General features: G+C 38.6%; 1 protein-coding gene and 1 long non-coding RNA gene across 6 annotated transcripts in view; one reads left to right on the top strand and one right to left on the bottom strand.

Annotated features, from left to right (window-relative positions):
- CPPED1 (calcineurin-like phosphoesterase domain containing 1) overlaps positions 1–25,830 on the top strand; it is a 70,248-nt gene that overhangs the window by 36,166 nt on the left and 8,252 nt on the right. For all 4 annotated transcript variants that reach the window (XM_014936547.1, XM_014936548.1, XM_014936549.1 and 1 more), the window contains one exon: positions 12,196–12,618. In XM_014936547.1, coding sequence (XP_014792033.1) covers positions 12,196–12,618 — 423 coding nt within the window. The remainder of the gene's footprint in view (positions 1–12,195; positions 12,619–25,830) is intronic.
- LOC106884850 overlaps positions 12,328–25,830 on the bottom strand; it is a 46,288-nt gene continuing 32,785 nt past the window's right edge. The window contains exons 4-6 of one of the 2 annotated variants that reach the window (XR_001411306.1): positions 22,734–22,869; positions 13,016–13,364; positions 12,328–12,480 (exon numbers count right to left, since the gene is read on the bottom strand). This is a non-coding gene — a long non-coding RNA (uncharacterized LOC106884850). The remainder of the gene's footprint in view (positions 12,481–13,015; positions 13,365–22,733; positions 22,870–25,830) is intronic. The other variant, XR_001411307.1, reaches the window with a different exon arrangement.

Here is a 25,830-nt window from a genome sequence, read left to right as displayed (position 1 = left end):
CCTATTCATGCTTTCTTACTCATTCCCAAGGCCTGGTGTTGTGTTGCATAGATTTTTATTCATTTTATAGCTGATAAAACATGTAAGTGATCTTACTCATTTCAGACACTTCTAGTAATTTCTTTTAAAACTTACCTCTCGTAGCTCTCTTGAGGCAGTGTGCTGCATTCCCTTCCTCTCAGGCGGAGGCTGTGGGGAGGGAGGGAAGCTGCAAGGAGCTGTTTCCCCTTTGCTGGAGTCTTGCATCATTTTGGACGGCAGCAGTGGCAAACTGGTATGCCTGGTTCCAGGGGGTAGTTGCACAGAAAAGAACAAACTTTATTTAATGTGTTATATCTAACTGATATACACTGTTCTTACAGTGGCTTTTCCTTCTGTCCCAGAATATTGGGAATACTTGCAGTCTTTCCAAGATACTCAGGGATATTGCAAGTGGTTGCAATGCTGCTGTAAAGCAGTCTGTAAGGACAGGGGCTTTGTAGAATGTATATGACTGCAATATGAATTTTGTATCCAGGCTAAAGACAAGGTCTCATTAACTTCTTGCATTCTGTTACTAAAAATGTTTCCTTAACATTAGACAGGTTTGTCATATACATTTAATAGTTGTTTGCCTGGTACAGTAAACATTGTTCTTGTTTTATGTACTAATATATATATTTTTTTGCGTCTATTCATCCATTCACATACATGCAGAAATGCATTTCAAATCTCCAAGTACTTTGAATGTTTTTGTTTAACCCACCAATGTCAAGCAAACCTGGATGGTTCTCTATGGCAGGGTAACATGGCAGAGTAACATGGAGTTGGTCAGAATATTGGTACCTTGAAACATGGTAAAATGTATATGCTTTTATAAATGTCTCTTTTGTAAATGGAACAAGTTAAAACATCTGATTAATTGCTTCAATCAGCTTTACAGAGCTGCAGTCATATTTGATAATATTTTCTTTCTGCTCCTTGGTGTGCTTGCTCTCTGTGTTTCTTGCTCACTCTGAGCCATAGTTGGATTGTAAAATCTTCCAGGATTGTGTCTCTTACATATTTTCATGTTTTAACTGTGCCATCTAATGTATGTTTCAGGCTGTGAACATAACAAAAAGTGTGAGAGGAACTTCCAGACAGAAAGCAGGGGCACAGCTATGGAGCTGGACAGGGTTAGGCTGCAGCTAAAGGAGACTGTTAGTCTTGATGTCTAAATTGTAGTTGAGGCAGCTACATAATTTTTTTTTCCATATCTGTCTGTAAAATTTAAATGTGCTAAAAAGAATAGCAGTGTAGCAACAACTGCTGTTTAATCTGACAGATCCTTATGCTGAGGCAACACGGAAGATACGTAGTCTTATATTTGTAATGTAACTCAGACACTCAGCAGGAGGGAACAACTGTCTGCTGATCTTGGTGGAAAAAGTTAATTGAGACATGTACCAGTCTCCTGCAGAGATGGTACCTATACATACAGCTTTCCATAGTCTATTCCATAGGTGCATTACAGCTAGGTACAGGTGTAAATTGACCGGTATCAATTTAAAACCCATGGCAAACCCCTGATCCTTTTCCAGTTCCATTTCATACTTTCCTGTTGCTCAAGGCCTCCTGAATTTTTTAAGAGTATGTTAATTATTCTGGGCAGTTACAGAATGGTCACATAGAGGTGTGGATGCCGTTGTTGCCCAGGAGCGCGGTCAGAAGGGTATTGCCTTTGCTGCCTGTAGGCACCAGCTAGTGTGCTTTGGGCTGACTTGGCAGTGCCACAGTCCTGGCCTTTTGGGCTTGGTGTCAGCTTGTTATGGGAACTTGTGCCTGAACTGGAGCTTGGGGCCGGGCAAGTGGTGTTACTGTGACCAGTTTGAGCATGGGGTGACGGGAAGGGCCTTGACAAGAGGGAGACAAACTGAAAAGAGAGGTCCCCAAACTATAAGGAGCAATCTGATGGTCTGTTACTGATCATTGAGGCACTGCAGCCTCGAGAGCTGGAAACAAACTACTTTAAGCATAATGGGGGAAAAAGCAGCCAAGTAGCAGGGCATCTGCTGCAGCTGGGGAAAGCAGTGCTCTTGAGCACTGTGCCATGTGTAGTGGTGAAAATGGACTATGTAGAAAGTCTGGTATCCTGTAAAAAGACAAGGTTATGAGTTTGGGGGGGAAATGTCACTGTCACAGAATCACCATGAGGTTGCTGGAGATGCAAGTGCCCTGTCTGCTTCAACGTCTCTCCCTTTGCCTGCTCTCCTCTGCTTCAAGCGTCCTGGGCCCCTGCCTGCCTGGCTGGCATGTGTGGCTGTCCCACACTCTGCCTGCTGCTTCCAGGGACTCCAGCTCTTCTGGGACCTTCTCACCTGCCAGTCAACTCCCCGTGACTGCATGTAGTCGTCAGTGTGTGTCTGCATCTCTGGTGCATGCCTTTTCCCCCACAAATTCTGCACGTTTCGCTAACACTAACTCCTCCATAAAGTCTCAATAAAGCATATCAGCTCAATTCAACTAATTACAATTTTGGGCACCACTATGTGCTTCGTGTGAAAAGCAAAAACTGTTGGCTGTGTGCCTCCTCAAAATTATGTACCCTATCCTGTCTTCCATGCAAATGCTGTTTTTTTCATAAAATAATAGAGGCAATGATATGCACAAAGATTTTTAAAAGCAGGTGCCCAATATTGGTATTCTGAGTTCATATTTAGGCAGCAATTAAGGGACATGATTTTCAAATCAGCACTTCTCCGTTTGACTTCTGCTTGACAACTTGATGATCAGGATACAAGACGAGCTGGGCATACTGGTTTTTATACAGTCAGTATCTCTTATAAGCTCTGACACGTACACTGTTAGAGAGTGAAGTTATTTACGTTCAGAATAGACAGCTTCAGAGCTGAGGAACATCAGAGCTGATGGTTCTGGTGACCAGACAGCGGTATGGTTTCATTTCTGTTTATAATCACTGTAACATTTGAAGGCATCCTCTCTTCTGAGAGAATTACTAACTCGATTATCCTGAGCTGCTTCCACATGCCCAAATTTGATGTGCAACTGCCAAAATCTAGAATGTTTCTATCTTATTTCTGTTAAATACTGAATACGTTAATATGACTTCCTCCAAAAGTGTAGTTTTTATATGTACTAAATCTCAAAGCATAGGCTGCAGTGTGTAATTCCAAATACCTGCCTTAAAGGGTAACTCTAAGAAAACTCTTTGACTTGTTCAGTTTTCTAAGTCAAGGGGAAAGCACTTATCACAGCAAATGCTCCTAGTCAAAGCATTCTTGTTTAAAATCTATTGTGAATATCCTAAATTCTCTTCCTTAAAAAATAGTGTTGGGCTTGAGCAGGAAAGGTCAGTGAATAGTTGATTTCAGCAAGAGCTGCTCCCTTCTGGGAAGTCCTACCTGTCTTCTAGTTTTGGATACACTAGAAGGGAACATTGGGGTAATACAGAGTTTCACAACTCTTATTATATATGATAAAGTCCACGGCATGTGTATGTATGTTTTTCCTTCTTGGGAAATATTTCACAGGCATGTAATGTACAGACTTGTAAATTTGCAGTTGTTTTGCAGTCGATTCAGCCTGATGTCCTTTCTAGGAGGCAGACTGCTGTACTTGTACTTTATTACATCAGATATGAACTAGCTTGTTCACATTTCAATAACTGAGTTGTTGGGAGATTTGGAGATTTGCTGCTGGTGGGTTTTGCACACAAGATGTGATATGAATGTAATGCTGAAATCTGCATGCAAATGCAAAAGCTGCCATTTATACATTTGTGAACTGAATAAATTACTGAGAAATGTCAGGTCCCATACAAATTCTTAATGTTATATACAGCAAATTAGTAAGGCATTCTACAAAGGAAAAAACTGCCTGATAATGTGTAATATTTTTCTCAAAAAGTGATTTTACCACAGTAAATCTGGATGTGAACTGCTTTTATTACTGCTTTTAAACTACCGTTAAATAACCCATTTTGCTAAAACAAAGGAACAGAAATTTAAAATACCAACTTGCCAGATAAAAATTAACCTGCGCTGCTAGTCCTTAAGGGAAGTGTGTATCTAAGGAGGTATTTTGCAAAGTTTTAATTTTAACTTAAAATATAATAGTTCTTTTAAAATTTTCCTTTCTCATATAGAAGGCATAGAGCATGAATGCTCACGTTTGATTTGTCCATATAACAAGCATACGAGCAGGTTAAAAAATGATGTCTTAAAATATGGTTCTAGGTTTAAAAATGACTGTAAGCATGTCACCTTTACTATATTTGCTCTTTTTTTGCCATTTGAAGTGGCTGCTTGGTTTACTAACAAAAGCAAGTTTGTGTCATTTTTTTTAAGTCCCATCAGGCTGGCACAGCTGGGGAGGAGGCAGCTGTATTCTACTGTCATGCGGGTTCAGCAAAATTGCCAGCTAAATCCCAATTCCTGAATCTTTGTCAGTGGAGATTTATAGTAGAGCACAAAGTAGAAAAGGCACAGATTGACTTTTTAAGTGCAAGGTAGAAGCAGAGGCTTTGAAATGTTTATACTGAATAGGTACATAGGTTTTATCTGTTGAATACAAGGTAAATTTTTTTTATAAATATGTTACTGACTGATCAGTGGGGCTCTTTTTTGTACTGTCACCTGAAAAAACATGACCAGTGTTTAAGTTTTACCTAATTTCCTGACAATAAGCTAGGTTAATCTAAAGAAGCTCACTGCATCCATTCCTTTTGCTGTTGCAACCTATCAAAAACTTTAACCTATCAAAAACTTAATAGGATAGAGCCCAAAGCAAGAGGATTCTTGGCTATTTTCTTCTCCAAATTCTTATGCTAATGTTAATTAAGAATGCCTAAGAATTTAGGTAAGTAGTACATTATTTGTTAAACATTTAATAATACATGTATCAAGAAATATCACTATGGTTGCATAAATAAACATTTAGTAATAATTATCTGATTCTAGTAAAACCTAATGGAGCATTCAAAGCCTTCAAACTGCTTAGTGTGAAATTTAATTTGCTGTAATCAGCCCAAGAGTAGGGACGCATGAGAGATTCTCTATGTTCAACAATACATTGTGGTCTCATACTACAAAGAAACCATTGGGCTGTCAGAAGTAAATATTTAATCTTCAGCAAGTATATATTTATTTGTATTTTAGACTATAATCTTTAGGACTGTAATTATATATGAAAATCTTTGAGATGTAATTAATTACATGATTGTCTCAAATATACTTTTATGATACAAGTATCTGTACAAGTACCTAGATTCAGCACTAATAGTGAAAATCTAGTACTAGATTTTATATATATATAAAATATAAATATTTATTAAAGCATAGTTAGATTTTTCTCCATGTTCTAGTAAAAACTTACTCTTGAAGTCCAGTTATAATTTCTTTTCTTGCTTCTTTCTCAGCCCAGAAAGCTTTAATTTAGTTTATCATTATTCTCAGCTTTAGCAATTCAGCTCCTATCTATGAACGTTTGAAAATGTATACACGGAGCAGACATCCACAGTGAGTTATTTATTTGGCACATTGTACAGTAAATGTATCACTGTGTTAGAATCTTTGTTGCCTCCTTTGTTTTCTTGGAATTGGATTTACTGTTTGTAAAAAGTAACTTGCACAAAGTCAGTGCTTTGGATTATGTAGGTATGGTCAGACGAGGTAATTAGAACTGTCTTTCTAGTTTTAAAGGCACATTCCCAGGCTTTTCCATCCCTTTGGATTGTAAAGGATTTTCTTCTTCCTTGGAAGTAGGATCTAGACCACATAATTCTGACTCAGTTGATCAAGCTGGACCAAGTCTTTTCCAAACTGCCAACTCTGAGGTAGCCCACGGAGGGTGATAGGCCTGTAATGGGGAGGAACTGGGCTGGAGGATGCGGTCCCTGTCTGTGGCCCCGAGTGAGCTGCTCGCTGCTCTGACCATGGTGCATCACCTCTTTGTGTTGTAAGCTCCTCTCTGAACACCCCGTAGCCAACAAGTGGGAAACAAAGACACAAACTGCAAAAGATTGTTTGGGCTAAGAGAGCGTATTCTAAGAAAGAAGTGGTTTGTCTGAACCATTGACTCTGGCTGATATTAACCACCTTTTCATTCTGCACTTGTTCTGCTAGTAAAGATGTCTTTGTAAGGACATCTGCCTTAGACATCAGGGAAAGTACATGTCTTTTTAAGTAATTGTACCCACTTACTGCAAGCATTTCTTGGTTTAACAGTGAGGACAATTTCATCAGAGGGACATCAGGGACTAGTGTTAAAAGAGTTATTAGTCATGCTGTGACTACTTGGTATGAAACTGTAAATATAATGAAGGCCTCAAAAAGCTTTAAAATTTTCACTGGTAGCCAATTTGAAGAAAGTGTGAAAGATTAAAATCTTGCTCTATCTCTTAAAAGTAAACGGATACTGGGAACAAGACTTTTGTACCTTCAGCTCGTTGTTATTAAGTTTGTTGTTGTAATTCTTGTAACATTGTCGTGTTTTTTCCTGCTTGTGGTGATTTCATCAGAATGGACCCAAAGGCAGTGATGGCCTCTGCTTGATGTGACAGCTCTGCACAGCCAGGAGATGAGTAAGGATGAGAGGAGTGGAGTTGTGCTTAAGTGAAGCACAATACTTATTTTCACAAGAGAAGGCAGAACAGTAAATGCCACGAATCAGGTTTAAGCAGGCACCTGTGTGGCTGGGCCTCAGAAGAATGTTGGCATTTGCAGTCGTTACATTTAGTGTCACACAGTGAAACTCTAGGAGCAGTGGATCCCCCAACAGGCTTCCTTGTTCACTTTTTAGGTTTTGTCATTGCTGTAATGCAGTAATTGTTAAATATTAGTTAAAACAGGAGTTAAATTTTCTTCTTGTTTCAATGCCCAAAGTTATAAAATAAATTTAATTTGTGTTTTCATGCAGGGAAATTCTTTAGTGTGATAACTTCCTGTGTCTCAGAACAGATTATTACTTGTTTCTAATGTACTGAAAAAGTCAGTCACAGCTGTAGACAAATGTGTGTTTCAGTTCCTGCTTTTAGTGGAACTAATGAGATGAGGTTCTTTAGAAGTTAGACTGAGTAGTCATATTTACATTATTTTTAAGTCGGTAATAATTTTTTTTGGTACATCATAAAATTCTTTTCAGGCAGTTTGACTATTAGAAATGTGCATTTCTAAAGAAGAGAGAGAGACATTTTACCTGTTACAGCACAGATTAAGCCAGAAAAACCTATTTCAGAACATGACCATACTGGATTTATTAAAATTGATCAGCTTATTCTTGCATGTAATAATTTGGAATGACAGAGTGTATTGCATGATTTCATTATGACAGATGCTAGAGGGGAAACTTTAAATTTAAAACAAGAAACAATGAAGAGGGCAGACTAACAAGAGCACCAGTAAGACTGAACGGGGTGGCTAGATAGATCTTTCCTTTCTATGCCAGTGCCTCTGTATTATCACATTTTTGTCATATTCTAGGAAAAATGAATGTGAAGTAGAGAGCAAGGTGTTTTTTTGATAACTATTCACAGACAATGAGAGAATCGCTTCTTTTGTGGGATGGTAACATGTAAACAGTGAAGTGTCCAAAATAATTAGACTTTTTGGTTAAAGCAATTATGATGCACTGTAAGGCCCAGTAAAACACACAAATTTGTCTTTTATTTGTTTATAACAGTCATTGGTTGCTTCCAACAAGAGTTACTTGTCTTTTGATGTCAGAGTAATTTTCCTGATACCATAATAAATTACAGAAGGAATGGGCCCAATGTTTTTATATATTCCATTTTTACCAGTGATATTTTGACATTTTTATTTTGCTTTTATGAGATTTAGTTACTATTTCTATTTGATATTTTGTACAGTGTTTTAATTTACAATTTAGCTCTTAACTGTTCTTTGATAGTCATTCTCTTGGGGTAAATGTTAGGCAGATTGCAGTTGTCATATCAGGTCTTTTCAAGAGTGTTGCTCACATAAAAGCTCATAGTAAACAACTTTCTTTTTAACTTTCTTCTTTTTCCAACTGAAAATTTGTGCTTTCCCTTAAAAAGGATGCGTTTGTAACTCCTCTAAGGCTTGGGACACTTTAAGATCTATTGAAATACTAAGACGAAGTAATTTAGAAATCCAGGAAATGATTGTGCTATATTTTTACATGTTGTTAAGTTGGCTGAAGGCATCTTGGGTAGCTTCATCCTCAAAGTGCCTGTGCTGGTCCTCAGCTCAAGCCAAGGAAAGATGTTGCAGAGACAGAGACCACTGTAACCGAGTGCAAAGCATCAGTGGGGATGTAAATCTGTTTGTTCTCTGGCTCAGGGGCCCCCTTGCCAAACTTTTAAAGTCAGATGTTAGGTCCACAGATTTTTTTACATCCCGTAGCAAAGCATGACACAGTACTGTCTGGGTCAGGATTTGCAGAGCAGGTAAACAAGAGGTGCTGGTCTGGCTCCAGAGAAAACCCACCTCCAAATGCAGGTTCAGAAACAGCAGCAGCATCAGTCTCACAGGTGGAGCTGCAGCGGTTCTGCCCTGTGGCAGAGTCAGCTTGTGCCAGCCACATCCCTCACAGTGATTCCCCAGTGATCTCTGGAGAGCAGAAAGTTCTCTGAAATGCAGCGTCATCAGGTAACATTGAGTAATTGACCTCTGACTGTCTTTTTCTCTGTGAATTTATGATCGATAGCTTTGACCGTTAAATACCTCACTAGAACTTCCATCCCTTGGGAAATGACATGAATTGTAGATCCAGGGCAACACCCTCGCCCTTCCCTCCACACCCAGGGCCCCTCGCAGAGGCTGGAGGCTTCTCTTCTCTGGGGTGAAGGGGGTACTTGGAGTTCTTCTTACACAGACACAGACACAGAAACTCCTGGGGGTACCGCCTAATGATACCATTATAACCTTCAGTGAGTGAAGCGTTGCCTCAGATGCAAAAATTGCAATCAGCATTCATTACGGAAATTTGGTTCGGGGGTAAATAGTGCTTCAAGTTGTTTCCATAGCTAGTGCATTAAAAAACCCAAACCCAACATTTTGTTATAGAGGTGCTGTATTTTGTGGAATACCAGAATTAACTCTAACTGTAGATTAGTAGCTAAAGGATTATTTCTTTGGTAGAATAATCTGCGAATTCTACTTTTGCTGACTGAAGCCAGCTTCAGCAAAAATGCTGAGAAAACTCCTTCTTGAAATCTGCTTTTTCAGTGAGTGAAGGCAGGTTGTCTTGACTCCTTTAAGCAACGCAGGAAAGAATATTGGAAGTGTGTGTTGTGTCACTATTTTCCTAAAGAACAGAAAGATGTACGGCAACAGAGACGTTGCCATCGCGCCTTTATGCTCCTGTTCACATCGCTCAGCTTTCAGAAATGATAGACTGCGAAACTGCGGAAAATTGTAGGCAACAGCACTAGTAACAGTTCTCACTTCCATGTTTTTCATAAAAGCCAAACTGCCCTTTATGGGCTATTAATTTGGGAAGTCATTTATCTCAGGGCAAGACTGTATTTACAGAACCTAACATAAAGACAGACTATTGTAGCCTGGGATTTAAAAATGTCACTGCACATGATGCCAGGATAAACACCACAGAAATTAATTTCAGTTACATCTACCCTGACACTTCCCAAATTATTTTTTTACATTGCCTCTTGGCATTGTATTTTTTTCTTATTAGTCTTCAACAAACCTCTCTCTAAGCTAAAGTAATACGTGTCATCAAGTAAAAATGTTCTTTGTAGTTGGACTAATTAAGTATCATAGCTAGCTCTGTGCCTGGTAGAGATTTAAAGGGGCTATTTACAGTTTTCTAATGGTTTCCTTCTTTTCTTTATCTATCTCCTCTCCTTTATCTTCTTAACCTAGTACTTCAGTTGTAAATTCAGAGGGAGGTGCCCTCGGGGGGCACTGCACGGTGGTGGCTCACTGTAGCACAGAAGGTGTGTGCTGCTGTGGTGCACCAGAGGGTTGGTGTGAACCTTCCTCTCCAGCACCGCACGCGGGTACAGACACTACCCTGCCTCTTCCCAGCTTCATCTCCACCGGCTTCTCTTCTTTTGAAGTTGCTTTGACCTTCTACCAGGAAAAGGTCAAGGCAAGATACAACTGTCCTAAAATAATCTTTACTTAGTACAATTCCCTAGACTCATTGGGCAGAGACCTTGTTTTCCATTTTGAGCAATCTGTTTTCTGCAATAAAACACTGAATATGTCTCTCTGTTGCTATAGAAATAATATTGCATTAAATGAGGGAACCAGTGCCCTGCTGTCGACAAATCTAATCTAAGTGTTGGTCTCTAGAGCTTGAATTTCACCACTGGGAAGAGGTATACATAATTCTACAAATTATTTCTGTAACTTATGCATAAATGTCTTTATACTCTGAAACTGTTAGCTAAATTTCCCAAAGTGATAGCATGGAGATTAACATGGTGTAATGTGTTTACATGTATCTTAACAGAGCCATCCCCCTCCTCTCCCTGGTACATTTTCATATTTATAGCTTGAAGTTTCCAACTCTTTGCACAGGAAGGTGGGGAGTGGCAGAAGCAGCTTTCTCAGCTAGATTCCCTACCCCATGGGCAACGGTATGACAGGTTCATTTACATTTTTGGCTTTATATTTTAGAATCCAGCTCCTCCAAGTAGCATGACATGTCATTTGCCCTGTTCTTTCTAGTGTTAATAAGGATATTTTCCATAACTGGAAGGACGGCCTAAACTGAGCGCAGTCCTGGTACCCCCCAAACTGCCCACTACTTCCTAGAGCACCCTGGGTACCGCATGCCCTGTATTTCTCAAGTTACTCAAAGATTTTGCTACAATAACTTTGTACCCTGTACAGCAGTTCAATGCAAGAGAGTTGTGGATTTTGACTCAATGCGTCACATCTCAAATCTCTCCGTCTTTGCATTTAGACATAATTTGGGCATAATACGAATATGTTTTTTCCCCTGTGTTTTTCTAAAGCAGTAGAATTCTAGTACCAGGAATAAGGTGGTACTTAGGCCTGTATCTATGGGGTATGGAAAGGGAACTGACAGCTTTGCTAGTAATAGTTGCTAAGGGTCAGTGTTTGTCAACGTATTGATCACAAGTATTTTGAAGAAACACGGAGAAAAAGATCTTTTATTTATCTCAGCTACATTACAGAAGCCCTTCTAATACATTTGTATGTACTATATGTATGTGTAGTTACAAAAATAGAACACATTTTAAAAATACATGACGACTGATTTGCATAGGCCTGTATGGAAATGTATGTTATAAATCTGATTTACGAGTTCCTGTAAAAATCTTGTTACAACTTCTTGGTTAAAAAATGCAATTGTTGTTTGTGAAATGGGCCCATATTAGATATATGTTATGTATTACAGGACAAAATACAATTTATAAATGTTCCATTTAATTAATGAATGATAAACACATCAATGGCCTCTGATCAACAGTTACTCTTTAAAAAACTTTAAAAAACCCTGTCATCATTATAATAAAATAACTGCTTTTTTAAGAAAATACTTTCTAAATTTTTTTCAGAGATTGTAAATTAATCTTCCTAAATAAGGACCAATTTCTGACAACTAGAAGAGTAACTGAGTCTGCATATTAATACAAAAACAGAAGTGCAGGAATATCTAGCAGAGTACACAATTACCTTTCTTTGAAATTAATGCCATGCTTATTATTAAAACAGACTCATCATATAAACAAGTCGCCACAAGATACTAATTAATTATATTTTTGCTGTTAAAGTAGTTCTTGTAATGAAAAAAAAAAACAAAACCTTAATTCCTCTGCACAGCCATAAAATATAAAACAGAGGCTGACCTGTTTTTTACCCTTGTGTAAAGTTGTTACACCATCCAAGGCTGCTGCATTTTTTCACCTCATCATCAGTGTCTGGATGAAAAGAACCAGCTGCTAAAGCTTTTGGTGAAACCCCTGCCCGTTCCACCACCTACGGCTGTGCTCTTTGTTGGCTCCTGTCCAGAGCCTTTCTTAAGGCAAGTTATTGAAAGTGACTGAGTGCTTGATAAGGGAGGGAAAGGGTTCAGTGGACACATTAAAGTGAAGATGGATTTTCTAGATCCCTGCATATTATCACAATCACATAATGTAAAGTATTTTCTTACTCTGCATAGTTCCATAAACAACAGCTAGCAGTGAGGGTAGGAAAAGCTGGTGTAAACACTAACATGTGTTTGTTTTTTCTGTAGGAACTCAATGGAGAAAGGACCAAGAGCGAGATTTAAAGAATGTTCTGAAGAACACTGACCAGGACATCCCATTGGTATTTGTCAGTGGAAATCACGATATTGGCAATACTCCAACACGAGAAACAATAGATAATTACTGCAAGAACTGGGGAGATGACTACTTCAGCTTTTGGGTTGGAGGCGTTCTCTTTCTGGTGCTGAATTCTCAGTTATACTTTGATTCTTCCAAATGCCCCGAGTTAAAGCAAGCCCAGGATGTGTGGCTCAATGAGCAACTGGCTGTCGCTGAAAAACATAAATGCAAGCATATAATAGTATTTCAACACATCCCTCTGTTTCTGAGAAACCCTGATGAAGACCATGATTATTTCAACTTGGAAAAATCAGTTCGTCAAGAGATAATGGAAAAGTTTCATAAAGCAGGTATGTTCTCAGATTTTCCTATTTTTGAATTTTTGTTTAAAATTGTTAATGGCTATTCTGCCAGAGAAAATACTTTTAGTTTAAATGGTACTGTTCTCGAGGAATTTTAGATACTGCTTATAAACCTCATTGTTCCCTGTAGGTCAAAATTATCAACTGAATCTAGTCACCTGTAAAAAGTACCAAAGAAAATTTAAAAGTTTAAATGAAATGTAAAAAACTAGGAAGTTAAAAACTCTTTAAAACAAATAGCAAGGATTGCATTTTGCAAGTATTGACAGATGTAAGACAAGAATGAGTTTCTCCTGCCTGAAGAGTGGAAGGTCAGGTATTACCATAGGACAAAAATTCAGAAGTTATGTTTTACGTAAAACATGGAAGCAGCATTCCGAATTACCTTGGAGGTTGTTTTCTCCCACACTGAGCCAATTTTAAATCGAAAGTGTAATGCACTCCAGATTTATTCAGTGTTAAGATGCTAAGATCAGTCCTTTGCATATCCATTACTCATAGGGCCATTTCTGGGATGAAGGGCAGGTGGAACATGCGCTAAACAAGTATATTGTACCAAATCCCTTGGCTTTGTTTGACACTTGAATGCCTTGGAGACAGACACAGTTCGCAGCGATTCCTCCATGCTGTTCCCATTATTTCCTGTTAATTGCCTTCATGTTCCTGGGGTGTGCCAGTCCCTCAAAATTTCCTGCCAGCCTGTCATCGCTGCATCGCAGTGTCATTTTCTGTATCTGTAAGAGAGCACTTTATCTGGATTACTGTACAATGCAAATTGTTTATTATACTGTTCCTAATTTACCACGTAATTGTTAAGCCTAGACTCATCCAAAACCAGCCTAATTTCCAAGCTCTGAATCTCCTAGTGTTTCCAATCAGTGGGGCCAAAATTCACCGCTATCTGAGGGCTCTCCAGGGGGCTGACATATTTGTAGATTGGAGATTTACAAGTGGGATTGATTGATTGTTTCCTATAAGGAGGCAGGCTGAGAATACCTCAAAATATCTTTTTAATTTTTGTGCTAGTGTTTATATAGTGGAAAGTACTTCTACTGGCAAGGTGGGCAGGTAAACGACCCCATACACACCGATGGCTAAAGCCACCTCCCTAGCTCACTGGAGAGCTGGTTCACAGGACACACCACACAGGTGTATCCCAGTAAACAGGCATCAATACGAAACCAAAGCAGTTCTGTTCTAGAGCTCTCTGTCACCCAGATTGCTAACATTTGGTAATGCAGTACTGGGAGTATAATTAACCAAGAGGTAAGAGAGATTATGCAAAATTGTAATATTTATCACTGTTACATTATGGTGTTTCTCAGAGGGATGTTTCAGACTGATTGTTCTAATGTGTATCCAGAGGCTTAGCCAAAATTTGGATAGGCTTCAAATGATAAAGGAAGAGAGAACGGGAACCCAGCAATACAAAATAACTCTGCAGAAGAAATTCCCAAACTCCTTTCTGGGCCAACGTCCCATTTGTACCATCCCTCCATCATTTCTCATTTTGTCTCTCGTTCCCATCCATAAAACCCTCCCAAAATGATGTGTTTGGTTCCTTCATGAATATGCTAAAACACTGATCTTTTGTTTGCTATCTTATACAGTAAGTAAATGAGTCAACAGGTAATATTCACTATCCGATAATCAAACATTTTGCTAATTAAATGAATACAGAGAGCAAGCCAGTTCAGTGTAACTCAGACTGCTGAGAAAAATTAGCTGAATCAAAAGTTGGCTCAGAGTTCCCTTAGTAACGGGTGCGTTCTGTTTCCATTTTATTATTCAATTGAGGAAGAGTCTTTGTAAGACCACAAAGTGCTGTCAGTGGATTGCAAACAGGCAGTTAGCGTGGCAGGAGAGATGCACAGATACACAATGACACCACTTACTTTCTGCCTCTGCTGCTTTGCCAAAGAATAATCAATTTCAGCATATCATTAGACATGAAATTGGTTTTCCCCCAGTTCACTTCATACATTCTTGGAGGATTAAAACACGGAAAATTGCTAATGAAATCCCTATCTACTTTGCATTTGTGGTGTGTTATTTTAAATTGTGACTTGCAGTTTAAGGCGGCTAACCCCTTACAGCACTTAATTTAGAAATTTGGTTTAACTCTTTATTCTGGAAAAAGAAGGAAGTCTGCCTTTTTAATGACTGCACCGGGCTGCTACTTTTCTTCCCCCGACCTGTCACCAGTCCTTCCTTCCTTCTGCTCTCTCGCTCTCTGATTCAGACTTTCCAATCACTCCGAAGGTTTGTTGTGTAATTATGAAAATTTTCAGTATAACGGACATGTTTTAGCAGTTCCTATGTTTGGCAATGTGATGTTTTTTAAATGGGCATCATATTTCAGTTGTTGATAACCCAGGATCAGAGCTGGAACTATCCCAGTTTTCATGTTTATACTTTTTGTAGAAGTGTCAAATACAGAGCCGTAACTCAGCTGGTTAGAGACAGACAGGAAAGGAAGGAGAATCTAGTAATTCAGGTCTTTCCATGAATAAATAAACTAATAAGGGTCCGTGTAGGAATTAATCCAATACCTGAAGGATGGTGATATTGCAGAGGTGCTTCAAAACAAGGTGTGCAACTTCAGAAAATTATTATTTTAACTTCAGAGCCCAGATCTTCTGTAGTTACTCTCTTCTAATCACATATTACATAATGTTTGTGGTTTAAGTATCCGCTCATTACAAGCAGAGATAAAAGACTAGCTGTAGAGGCTACATCTGGTACGAAATACTGAATTACATTTCTCACATTAGAAGTGTCCTTAACAGTTGGGCTAATTAAAGATAAAACCATGTCCTTATGATAAATATTTATAAATTGAAAATCTGGCACTTGTAAATATGTATTACTACTATGCAAAGTTAAACCAGACTTGGAAGCTGCACATCTAAGAACTCCTCCTCGCCCGTTCTTCCTTTAAACGCGTTACAAGTATTGTCCTTGAGAAGGAGTTGATTTTCGCTGTCACTGAAATCACTGTTTGTAATTTAAGTGCAAACACATTTCTGAAAGTGTATTTGGATAACTTCAGAAAGTTTAGCCTCAGTTGTCCAAGCTCTGCCGCCGCCTCGTGCAGAAGGTAAGGACAGAGCAAACCTGTGTGCAGGACCCGTGAAGGAGCTGACCTGACGTTCTCATCTGCGAGAGCTGCCGGAGTCACTGGGCTCTGCACAGCCAGCTTTTAACCATTTTATAGTGCTGGTATCAATAACTTCCCTCGTAGTTTTGTTAGGAAAATAAAGAATCTGGATAGCGGTCTAGCCAAAAGTTGGGTCTGCATGTCACAAGTCTTTGATAAACATTAAGTAATAAATTAGTTCTTAAATTAAGCAGTTTATGTAATAGAAGACATACTTCTTATATGTCTCATTCCAGTACAATTTTCTGTGGACGTTAAAGACTTTTTTTCTATGACCTGAAAAGTATGGGTATTTCTGCTCAGCTATGGACAATCTTTTAAAGACTTTTTGTCCTGAGGAACATCACTGACACACTGAAATTGCTTACATTTATTACTACATTGTGTTAAGTAATGTTTCTTAATGGCCCTAATGAACTAGGACATTTAAGCTAATGTCTGAACTTGTTTAAGAGCTCTTTTGAATAAAACCTAAATTAATCTTTTCACCAGCAAAGTTGAGAAAAGAATTTTTGGTTCAGAGTGAGAAGAGTAGGGGAGAGATTTTGCATCCAAGAGAGAATCACTAGATAATAGATATAAAATATAGAAGGAAATTCCCTGCGGTCTCCTGCTTCTTTTAATTAAAAAGTCTTCAAGGCATTTTTCAGATGTGGTTAAAAATACTTTATTTGTACATACGGAGAAAAATAACAACCTAAGTTTATTAAATGGCATGTTTTTTCGTTATATTTGTGACTGTAGGTGCTGTAACTTCTAACACCTTTACTCATTAAAAGAGTGTGATACCTACATTCTCCTCTTAGAAATGTTGTGACAGGAGAGTAGTATTAAAGGAAGAAGCAGCCTTCTGAACATCCACAGTTGAGATATATTTGAGCACAAAATTAAAGCAGGGAGTGCTGAAAGCTGTCGTTTCTAAAATTTACCAGACAACATATGCTATGTTTCATTATTTTCTTTGTTGTGTAATCAAAGTTGACAAGGGAGTAATATTTTCTACTTCCTGCCATTGAGACCTTGATTTTGGCAAAGCCCATACGTCGAGTGAGTAATCTTAGTGCTTGCTTATGTATCGCTTTGACAGTATTTAAGATAATTTAAATACCCTTAACTTCACTGATTTACATCAACCTCTTTCAACCTTAAAATTATGCACTCAGGGTACAGGTAGAGTGACCAAATTTGGTATCTTCTATGTCACTGTGTAAGAACAATGTTTTTTAAGATTGTTCCCCAGGTACGGTAATGAAATCTAGTATTAGATACACATAGACTTTTTTTTTCAGAAATTCAGCAGTAAGTACAAAAGACATTTATTTAGTATAGTCTATAATGACATAAGGTAATATTTGCTCTTAGATAAATTTTTGAAATCTGCTTTCTCCACTGGGCTGTAGTTTTGGTTGATAAAAACTGCTTTTGATCCTTAAAGCACATGGCAAAGCAGGACTGTTTGGGGTTTGTGTTGGGTCTATGAGAAACCTGCATTTTCGAATGAAAAAAGCAGCAAGGATGTAAAATTCCACTGAAAGGTCACACGAGGCATTCACAAAAATTAACCTGAAGTACAGTGTGACCTACAGACAGCACCTCTAAAGGCTTATTTAGACCAGTACTCCAATTAGGTGAGCTGGAATCACCCTCTGGCTGTGCCTGTTGTTTCTCTGATTATATGCAAAAAATAAGTGAGACTAACATCCTTTTCTGTATAACTGTATTCAGTGTTGTCCTATATAAAATACTTTTTACACAGATATACTTGGCAAACTAGTATCTTCTCTCCCATTTACATGGACCCACTGACCACCACTTGCAGCAAGCTCTGAATTCTTTAGTCTACAAAGCAAATTTAAGGAAGAGTTTTCATGCAAGTTTGCAGGATCATGTTTGCAAGCAGTAAATGGAATATTTTTATTATGATGCTTATGGTGCTGTGTGCTGTAAATTCTAATTACTCAGTTCTGTTTTGTTCACACAACTCATCTGCAGAAAGGAGGATAACACAGAGCTTCTAAAGGGCTACACAAAATAATTCTGTAATGTTGTAATTTAAGGTTGACTGAAGAGGTTAAGAAATGGAGGGTGATGATCCCTGACACTTAACCAGTGGGGCTGGTTCCTTCTACTGGAACTCTATTGGTGGGAAATTATTTCAGGTTTTTTGGAGAACGTGGTCTGAAAACTGCCCGAGCATTGAACAGTTGTTAGCAGTGCTGTGACTGATGCTTTCACAGCTTTGTTTGCTGCTCTAACACCTGCTTGGCAGATGGGGGGATGTGAGCACTCTCACATTGCAACGAGAGAAAATCAATTCAATTCCACATGAGAGAGTTTGTTTACAAAGACTACTAAATATGATCATTCCTTTGTAGCACTGAAGTCTTTACAAAATGATGTACACCACCTGCCCAGGGGAGGAAAAAGGTATGGCAAAAATGCCTATGGTTAATGCATGCTGTTGTGGGGAAGCTGAAAGAACATTTTGGAGTGCAAAATTGTTCTGAGAACAGGTATTATTGTTGAACCCACCACACTGTTCAGTACTTCAAAAAACAGCTGTATGCTGCAAGTGAAAGGAAGAAAGAAAAGCCAGTTTGTGCCCAATACTCCAGGGGAAGTGCTCAAGATCAATTTATTGTTGTGACTTAAATGGTTGTATTTGCCAGCAAAATTGCCTTTTAAAAAATATGTATCTACACATATATGTGTGTGGGTGTACACACACACACACACACACACACACACACACACACACACACACACACACACACACGCATCTTCCTCTGCCTGGATACTACTTCTTTGTTCTCCTGCCTATGAACATTCTGAAAGGGTACTAGAGTGTTGGTAGCATTCAGGTTTTTCACTCAATACTATTTCATTTCTTTACAGAACTGCTTCTCCACCTGTTTGCTCCCATTTTGGCTCTAATGCTGCTCCTCTCCAGCTCCTGCAGTTTTGGGAACAAATACATAGAGGATCAGCTTTTGCTGGTACATCCTCTTCCTTTAGTCCTTGATTGAGAGAGAAGTTTGGCCAATGAAGCAGTGCTTTTCAGAAAAGCGTAATTCTATTTTAAACCCAATTTTATCATTAAACTTGACCAGCTAACAGAAAAGCAGAGTAGCTAGACCAGAATGACAATCCCTCTTGCCCAGTTTCCTGCTTCTCCTACGAGCCAAGCCCTTGGGAAGAGCACAAGACAGCGAAGTGCATAGTGGTATGTCTTCCAAGTACTCTTCCTGATTTTCTTTCGGGGACTTACTGTATCATATTCATGTTATCAATGTGGTGCAATTCAGCGATTCTTTTATGGATTTGTACAGTTGATTTTTGAAAACTCTCAGCTTTCACAATAGTCTCTGGGACAGAGTTTCATGTTTCACAGCTACGAGAAGAAATGCCTTCTCTTGTTTGAACCTCACCTGTAGTCTGTATTGAGTCCCATAAAGCTGTAAATGAAATACAGTGAACACTGATTCCTGTCCTACAGTTACTGTAATGAATAGTTCATTAATCAGCAGTTAAAGGGTTATAATCTGGAATGTGATAAATTTCATTGGTCAGTCAGACTTTTTTTTCTCAAAATTCTTTACAGAGTGCATGGGAGGAGAAGCAAGGTCTGTACTGTACCCATTACATATTTATTATGTCATTCATATTGCACTAATTTAGCCTCCTCATTCTCTTACAGTCGCATCTGCTTTTGCTGAGAAAAGCATTTATTTAATTGAAGGCTCAGTCTAAATAAAGCTTGCGACTGATTGCCTATGCTGATTATTCCAGGCATTCTCCTCCTAATTTGGAAAATTTGCTTGCTTTTCTTTGGTTTATTTTTGTATTGGTAATTTTATTCCTATATTTTTACACTGTCCATAGCGCTGGGTTGAGCAGTTTGATTTCCAAGTGATGCTTGGCCAGTCACTTCTTGGACACAGCAAACCTGCCTCAAAATGGGGTTAGTACATGAGGAACTGGAGCTGGGAAACAGCTGCTTCTGAATTCAGGGGTTTTTGGAAGCGAGCCATGGAAGTGAGTGTACTTAGAGAAACCGGAGTCAGACACCCCTGGAATTTAAACTACTTCAAGTCTGAATTCCAGCCCAGTATCATCTGATTGTGTGAGAACAATTTGTTTCTAGGAGCATGTTTCTTTATGAAATGATTTTTAATATTTCAAGATAAATATAAATGCATTATTTTCCATCCTATTTTAATCTATTTGGATTTCTGTAATCATTGCAACTAGATTTTCTTTGAGATTGGGGCTCAGTCTGTATTTCTTGAATTAAACTAGCAAATGTCAGATTTCTGTAGTTGTTAGGAAAACAGTGTATTTCACAAAATCTTACCGTTGCGTTGGAGATTTTTTTTTCCTCTGTTACCTAGTCTTTCATATAGCAAGCTAGTGTGTACTGTCACTTCAGGTCTCATTAATATTGTCATGTACAGTGTTCCGCTACAGTTCTCCTGTTCTTATAAGCTGCTGAGTTCTGCTGCTGTAAGAGCTCAGACTACCAGAAGCTGGAGACTTATGACAACATCCACAGTTTGGAAGAGGAAATCTTGCCAGTAAAAAGCAAGTCTCTTCTTCCCATTGTTATTGAAATACCACTCTGTGGGAAGACATTTGATGCTTATGACAATACCATAACAGCATAAGCTTTCTGAGTGATCTGCCAAAGAACACGCTTGATTTTATTTATTTTTTAAATCAGCGGTTTTGAAAGCACGTGCATCCTGTGCACACTGACTGTCACTGGGCTCAGGTGTCAGATTACCCCCAATGCCCCTCCACCTTGCCTTAATGGAGAAGACTAGAAGGCCAGCCATTGTATTTCTAATAATAATGTTTATGCAGTAAAAGCCAAGAACACAGAGAAAAAGGGAAAAAAATACAAAGTTTTAAAAATCACATCACAGTTCAGAGCATAATATTATGGAATATACCTATTGTCTGTTTAATAAAGCAAAAAGATGACATGGCTAGCATTTCACTTTTAAAATAGGGACATTTTATACTGATTTAACTATTCCCTGAACAGAAAGGCTGGTGAAAAGACAGATTAAAAAAGATGCAGTTGTCTGTCAGTCCGCTTAGAGAAGGCAGACCACAGTCCCCTTTCTTTCCTGCCCCAAATGGAGCTGAAAACGTGCCCAGTCTTCCACATCCTTGCATTTTTCTATGCTACAGAACACAACAGCGGCAGAGTGTCAAGTACAGGAGAAGAGTTTGGGCATTATGGGACTGCAACTGCAAAATAAGCTCAGACTGGGATGTAACCACTCTCAGGGGGATTATCCAGGAGACACAGCTAAATGCCTTTGTTCTTTTATAGTGCAATTATGTCAAAATCATGCTGGCCCTTTTCCCTGGTGCCGCAGAACTGTTGTTTAGAAGGGTTTCTCTGAGTGATAAACTATAATTTGTGGGAAGAATATGCTGTACTGTTACAATTCTGTAAAATAACATTAGCTTCTCCTGCTAACAGACAAACTGCCTTCTGCAGGACATTCAATATGTAGTTTCTTGTCATCTAATGAACTATTTTCTCATCTGATTCTTGTCAGAAATAAACAGCATGCTGACAACACTGGGGTAGGCTAAAGCTTTCTGTCAAATTTTTTTTCAGTACCACCAGACCTCAAAGAGGTGGTGAATATTTCATATAGGACTCTGTTTCTTTCAGAATATTATTTTGCTTTGGCATATTTGGGAACTCAGAAGTTCCCTGAGATGGTCATCATTACAAAGAATAGTTTCTTCTAAACCAGAGCTACTGCAGCCTGTGAGGGTGTGACGGTTGGATACGTGCAGTTGCTCCTGAGCCTGACTGCCCTGGTCATCCCTTTCTGTACCAATCTTTTCTATGAAGCATCCAAAGCAAATCTCAGGTAGTTGTTTAGATCTCTTTCCTTATTAGCCCAGTGAGTCAGTTTAACAGTACACATTACACCATCTCTGTAAGAAAAGCTCTTTTTTATACAGTGTGACGTTTTGGTTCACACTTGAAGAGTGAACCAAGACAAAAAGGGAAATGCGGGTAAAAATTGTCCATCTTACCCGAGCAGTTAAACTGAGAAAGATGCAAATTACCAAGAGCTTGCTGAAGCTCTTGCAATGACTAATTATTTGGTGAGCTGGCTTTACACAGCAGACACTGGAAATAAAGGAGGGTGGGAAAAAAGTCTTCAGAGGTGGTTTTGAATTTTCTATTGAGACGTGTGCGATAGAAACCATGAGCGAAGTGTTCTTATCATGGTTTTGACTTGGAAGAAGGTATCCAAATTAAAATATGAATTCCGTTTGAAAAATTTTAAAAAACAAGTTGTGCTTTAAAGATTCTGCTTATGTATGGACATACAGCTAGCACCAAAGGAAGCATGCTGAATTCTAGAAGCTACTAATGACCCTGCGCAGCACTTACCTCTTGCCTTGCCAAAGCCACTGTGTATCCTACAGTCTGAACTGACGTAATGCAGTGTGTGAATTAGCATAAAAACAAAGTATTAACTCATTTCATCGTCAAGATAATGAAGAGTTAAGAGGCTTATCAACATATGCAAGTATTACATCTCTAGACTCCTGAAAAATCCATGTTCTGGTTGGTTGTTATGTCATGAATTATTTATGCTAAATAGGCTGCTTTGGGCTCACAGAATTTATAGCATAATAATAGGTACTTCATTCTTTAGTGGGAATGCATTATTCTACAGGGAAAAAGAGTTATGATTGGGTCTTTGGAAACAGTTTTGTCTTTCAGATTCAGCTCCGTCAGATCAGAACTAAAAAGAACTTTTTAGGCTTGATCAGAAAATGATGGTAAATTGCATGCTGGCAGAAGGACTTATTTGGTTTACAAAATTGGACTCAATTCCTGTATTTAAACCTTTTTTTACAAAGACACTAACATTTTTGCAGATTGATTCTGAAAACTCACCTTTGGTGTGCAGGCATGAAGCTCATTGGTTTTGGGTGTTTTCATGATTCAAGTACGGTTTTAGAACAGACAGAGGAAGACCTGGTGTCCAACACTGGATGGTGCCCATCCCAAGTCTCTGGTTTCCAGTCCTGTTCTGATAAAAAAACTGATTTGGCAGATCAGATCTTTTTTCCCTACCAGATACTCCATACCTGGTGTATTGTTGTGCAGTCTGACATCAGGCCATGATGATCACAGAGACAGTGTGTGTGGTTTGGTTTTGTTGTTGTGGGTTGTTTTTTTTCCTTACTAACTATCTGCACAGTTTTTTTACTTTATTCTGATTTTAATCCCTTTTTTTCCTCTTTTAATGAATAATCCATTAGGTATGACTAGAGTCTTGCAGTAATGGATCCTGCTTTTTTTTGGTTAATGGATACTGTGAAACCTCCAGTCACATTTAAATTCAAATCACTGTGTATTTCATAAAAAATGAAATAATGAATACTTGTGAAGGTGCCATCCTTTGGACATTTATTTACACAGTAGGTTTTTAGTATTTCATACAGCTTTTATATCAAAGCTTTTCCCAACTGCTATTTCAGAAACCAGGGATTAAAACCAAAAATCACTGCTCTATGTTTTTTGGGGTTTTTTTGTAGTGGGAAGGGACTGTACTTTATGTATAGCTGGATGCACTTAAGTGACCTCAGGATACCTTAAAGTGGGCTATAAAAATGAGGCCTGCCAGGACACTGTTCTTTTCTCACAGAGTTTAAAAAAATGGGGGGAAAGGAGGAGTGGGGAGGGGCTGCTAGCAACTTGACAGTCTTGCTTCAGAAAAACATCTGAAATGAATAAATTAAATTTGAGTGCATGCATCTCTCAGATTCTTTTTATGTTTAAGATCAAAAGCAAGAGCAAAGTAAATTGCCTGCTTGTCATCTTAGTATTATTGCATTGACTGGTTCAGATTTCCTTCTTATGCTAACTAACAAAAGTGAGTGGAATACAGTTGAGTGAACAAAAAAGCGCTACTGAAGAAAAACAACATCAGTTATATTTCTACTAATACACAGCAGTGACCTGTTTGTTTCTTTGTTCAAGATGTAACATATTGTAACACAACAATAACAAGAATCCATACTGGCAGTCTAAATAGGGAGTACCTGAAACCTTAAGTCTGGGCAAAATGTTCACTAGGAGATATTTAAAAGCCAGGCTGGATCGGGCTTTGAGCAACCAGGTCTAGTGGGCAGTGTCCCTGCCCATGGCATGGGGTTGGAACTAGAGGATCTTTAAGGTCCCTTCCAACCTAAACCAGTCTGTGATTCTAAAGCAGATGGATACTAAATTCTAGCAGAGGCTGATGGTGAGCAGCCACATCCACAAGGGACGATTCAGCACCGAACACCCAATTAGGATCCGAATGACAAACATATGCTAAAAGGGGGAATTTGGGTAACAGTACCCATAAACACCAGCTTGTTTAGGCAGAACCTGCCTGTCATAGCCAACAGCAGGTAAAAGAGGTTTTAAATCACATCCTGTGTGGTCTGAGGTATCATAGCTGCACTGCTTACAGATCACTCACTTCAGTTCCCTACCAAAATGAGTGTAGGCAGATGGCAGACGTCAAACATAATCGTGGTGAAGTTGCAGTAGTTGCCTAAGAAAAAAACTGCATGATTCATGGGCCAAACTTTTTATCTGGTGTCTGTTCTGCTGTCTAGGGTGGGTTTCTCAAGATCCTCCCTTGAATTCTCAGACAAGAAGAGATTTTTGTTTTTCTTACAGCATAACTAAAGTTAGATTATTACTTTTGTATCCTCTGTCCTTCTAATTACACTAAAACTGTTGGGGGTTTGGTTTACAAGGTCTTGGCTTCTGTTTGTCTCTTGGTGAGAAGATGCTGCTTTAGGAACATGGATGCTTCCAGTAAAAGGGGAGCACTTATTTCCCTTACTAAATGTGTGACATGGGTTTACACCACACTATGGTTTTATAATTGTTACTTTTTCCTGACTTTTTCAGAGACTAAAGTAGTAAAGTAGTTTTGCTTACCTGCAGAAAGAGTGGAAAATATTGAAGAAAACTTGTTAGTGTAGTATCAGTCGCTGCCTGGAAGCTGGTAACGGTGTTTTACAGGTCCAGCCGGTGCAGTCATCAGGCAGGTCAAACATCAGGTTCCCAACTGTTCAGTCCTCCATCCTTCATGTCGCTGCCGCTTACCTCTGCATGGGAAGACAAGACAGTCAGGTCCATGCTAGATGTGTGTCTGTGAGCGAATCTAGAATGTTGCTGGAGACCACTGGTTATTTGTTAAGTGCCTGACGGCCAGCAATTTTTTTTCCTTACTAACTATCTGCACAGTTTTTTTACTTTATTCTGATTTTAATCCCTTTTTTTCCTCTTTTAATGAATAATCCATTAGGTATGACTAGAGTCTTGCAGTAATGGATCCTGCTTTTTTTTGGTTAATGGATACTGTGAAACCTCCAGTCACATTTAAATTCAAATCACTGTGTATTTCATAAAAAATGAAATAATGAATACTTGTGAAGGTGCCATCCTTTGGACATTTATTTACACAGTAGGTTTTTAGTATTTCATACAGCTTTTATATCAAAGCTTTTCCCAACTGCTATTTCAGAAACCAGGGATTAAAACCAAAAATCACTGCTCTATGTTTTTTGGGGTTTTTTTGTAGTGGGAAGGGACTGTACTTTATGTATAGCTGGATGCACTTAAGTGACCTCAGGATACCTTAAAGTGGGCTATAAAAATGAGGCCTGCCAGGACACTGTTCTTTTCTCACAGAGTTTAAAAAAATGGGGGGAAAGGAGGAGTGGGGAGGGGCTGCTAGCAACTTGACAGTCTTGCTTCAGAAAAACATCTGAAATGAATAAATTAAATTTGAGTGCATGCATCTCTCAGATTCTTTTTATGTTTAAGATCAAAAGCAAGAGCAAAGTAAATTGCCTGCTTGTCATCTTAGTATTATTGCATTGACTGGTTCAGATTTCCTTCTTATGCTAACTAACAAAAGTGAGTGGAATACAGTTGAGTGAACAAAAAAGCGCTACTGAAGAAAAACAACATCAGTTATATTTCT

Source organism: Calidris pugnax, unplaced genomic scaffold (assembly GCF_001431845.1).
Source record: "Calidris pugnax isolate Ruff unplaced genomic scaffold, ASM143184v1 scaffold17, whole genome shotgun sequence".
NCBI classification, from domain to species: Eukaryota; Metazoa; Chordata; class Aves; order Charadriiformes; family Scolopacidae; genus Calidris; species Calidris pugnax.
The sequence above is the reverse complement of the archived record's forward strand: the minus strand, read 5'-3'. Positions and strand labels throughout refer to the sequence as shown.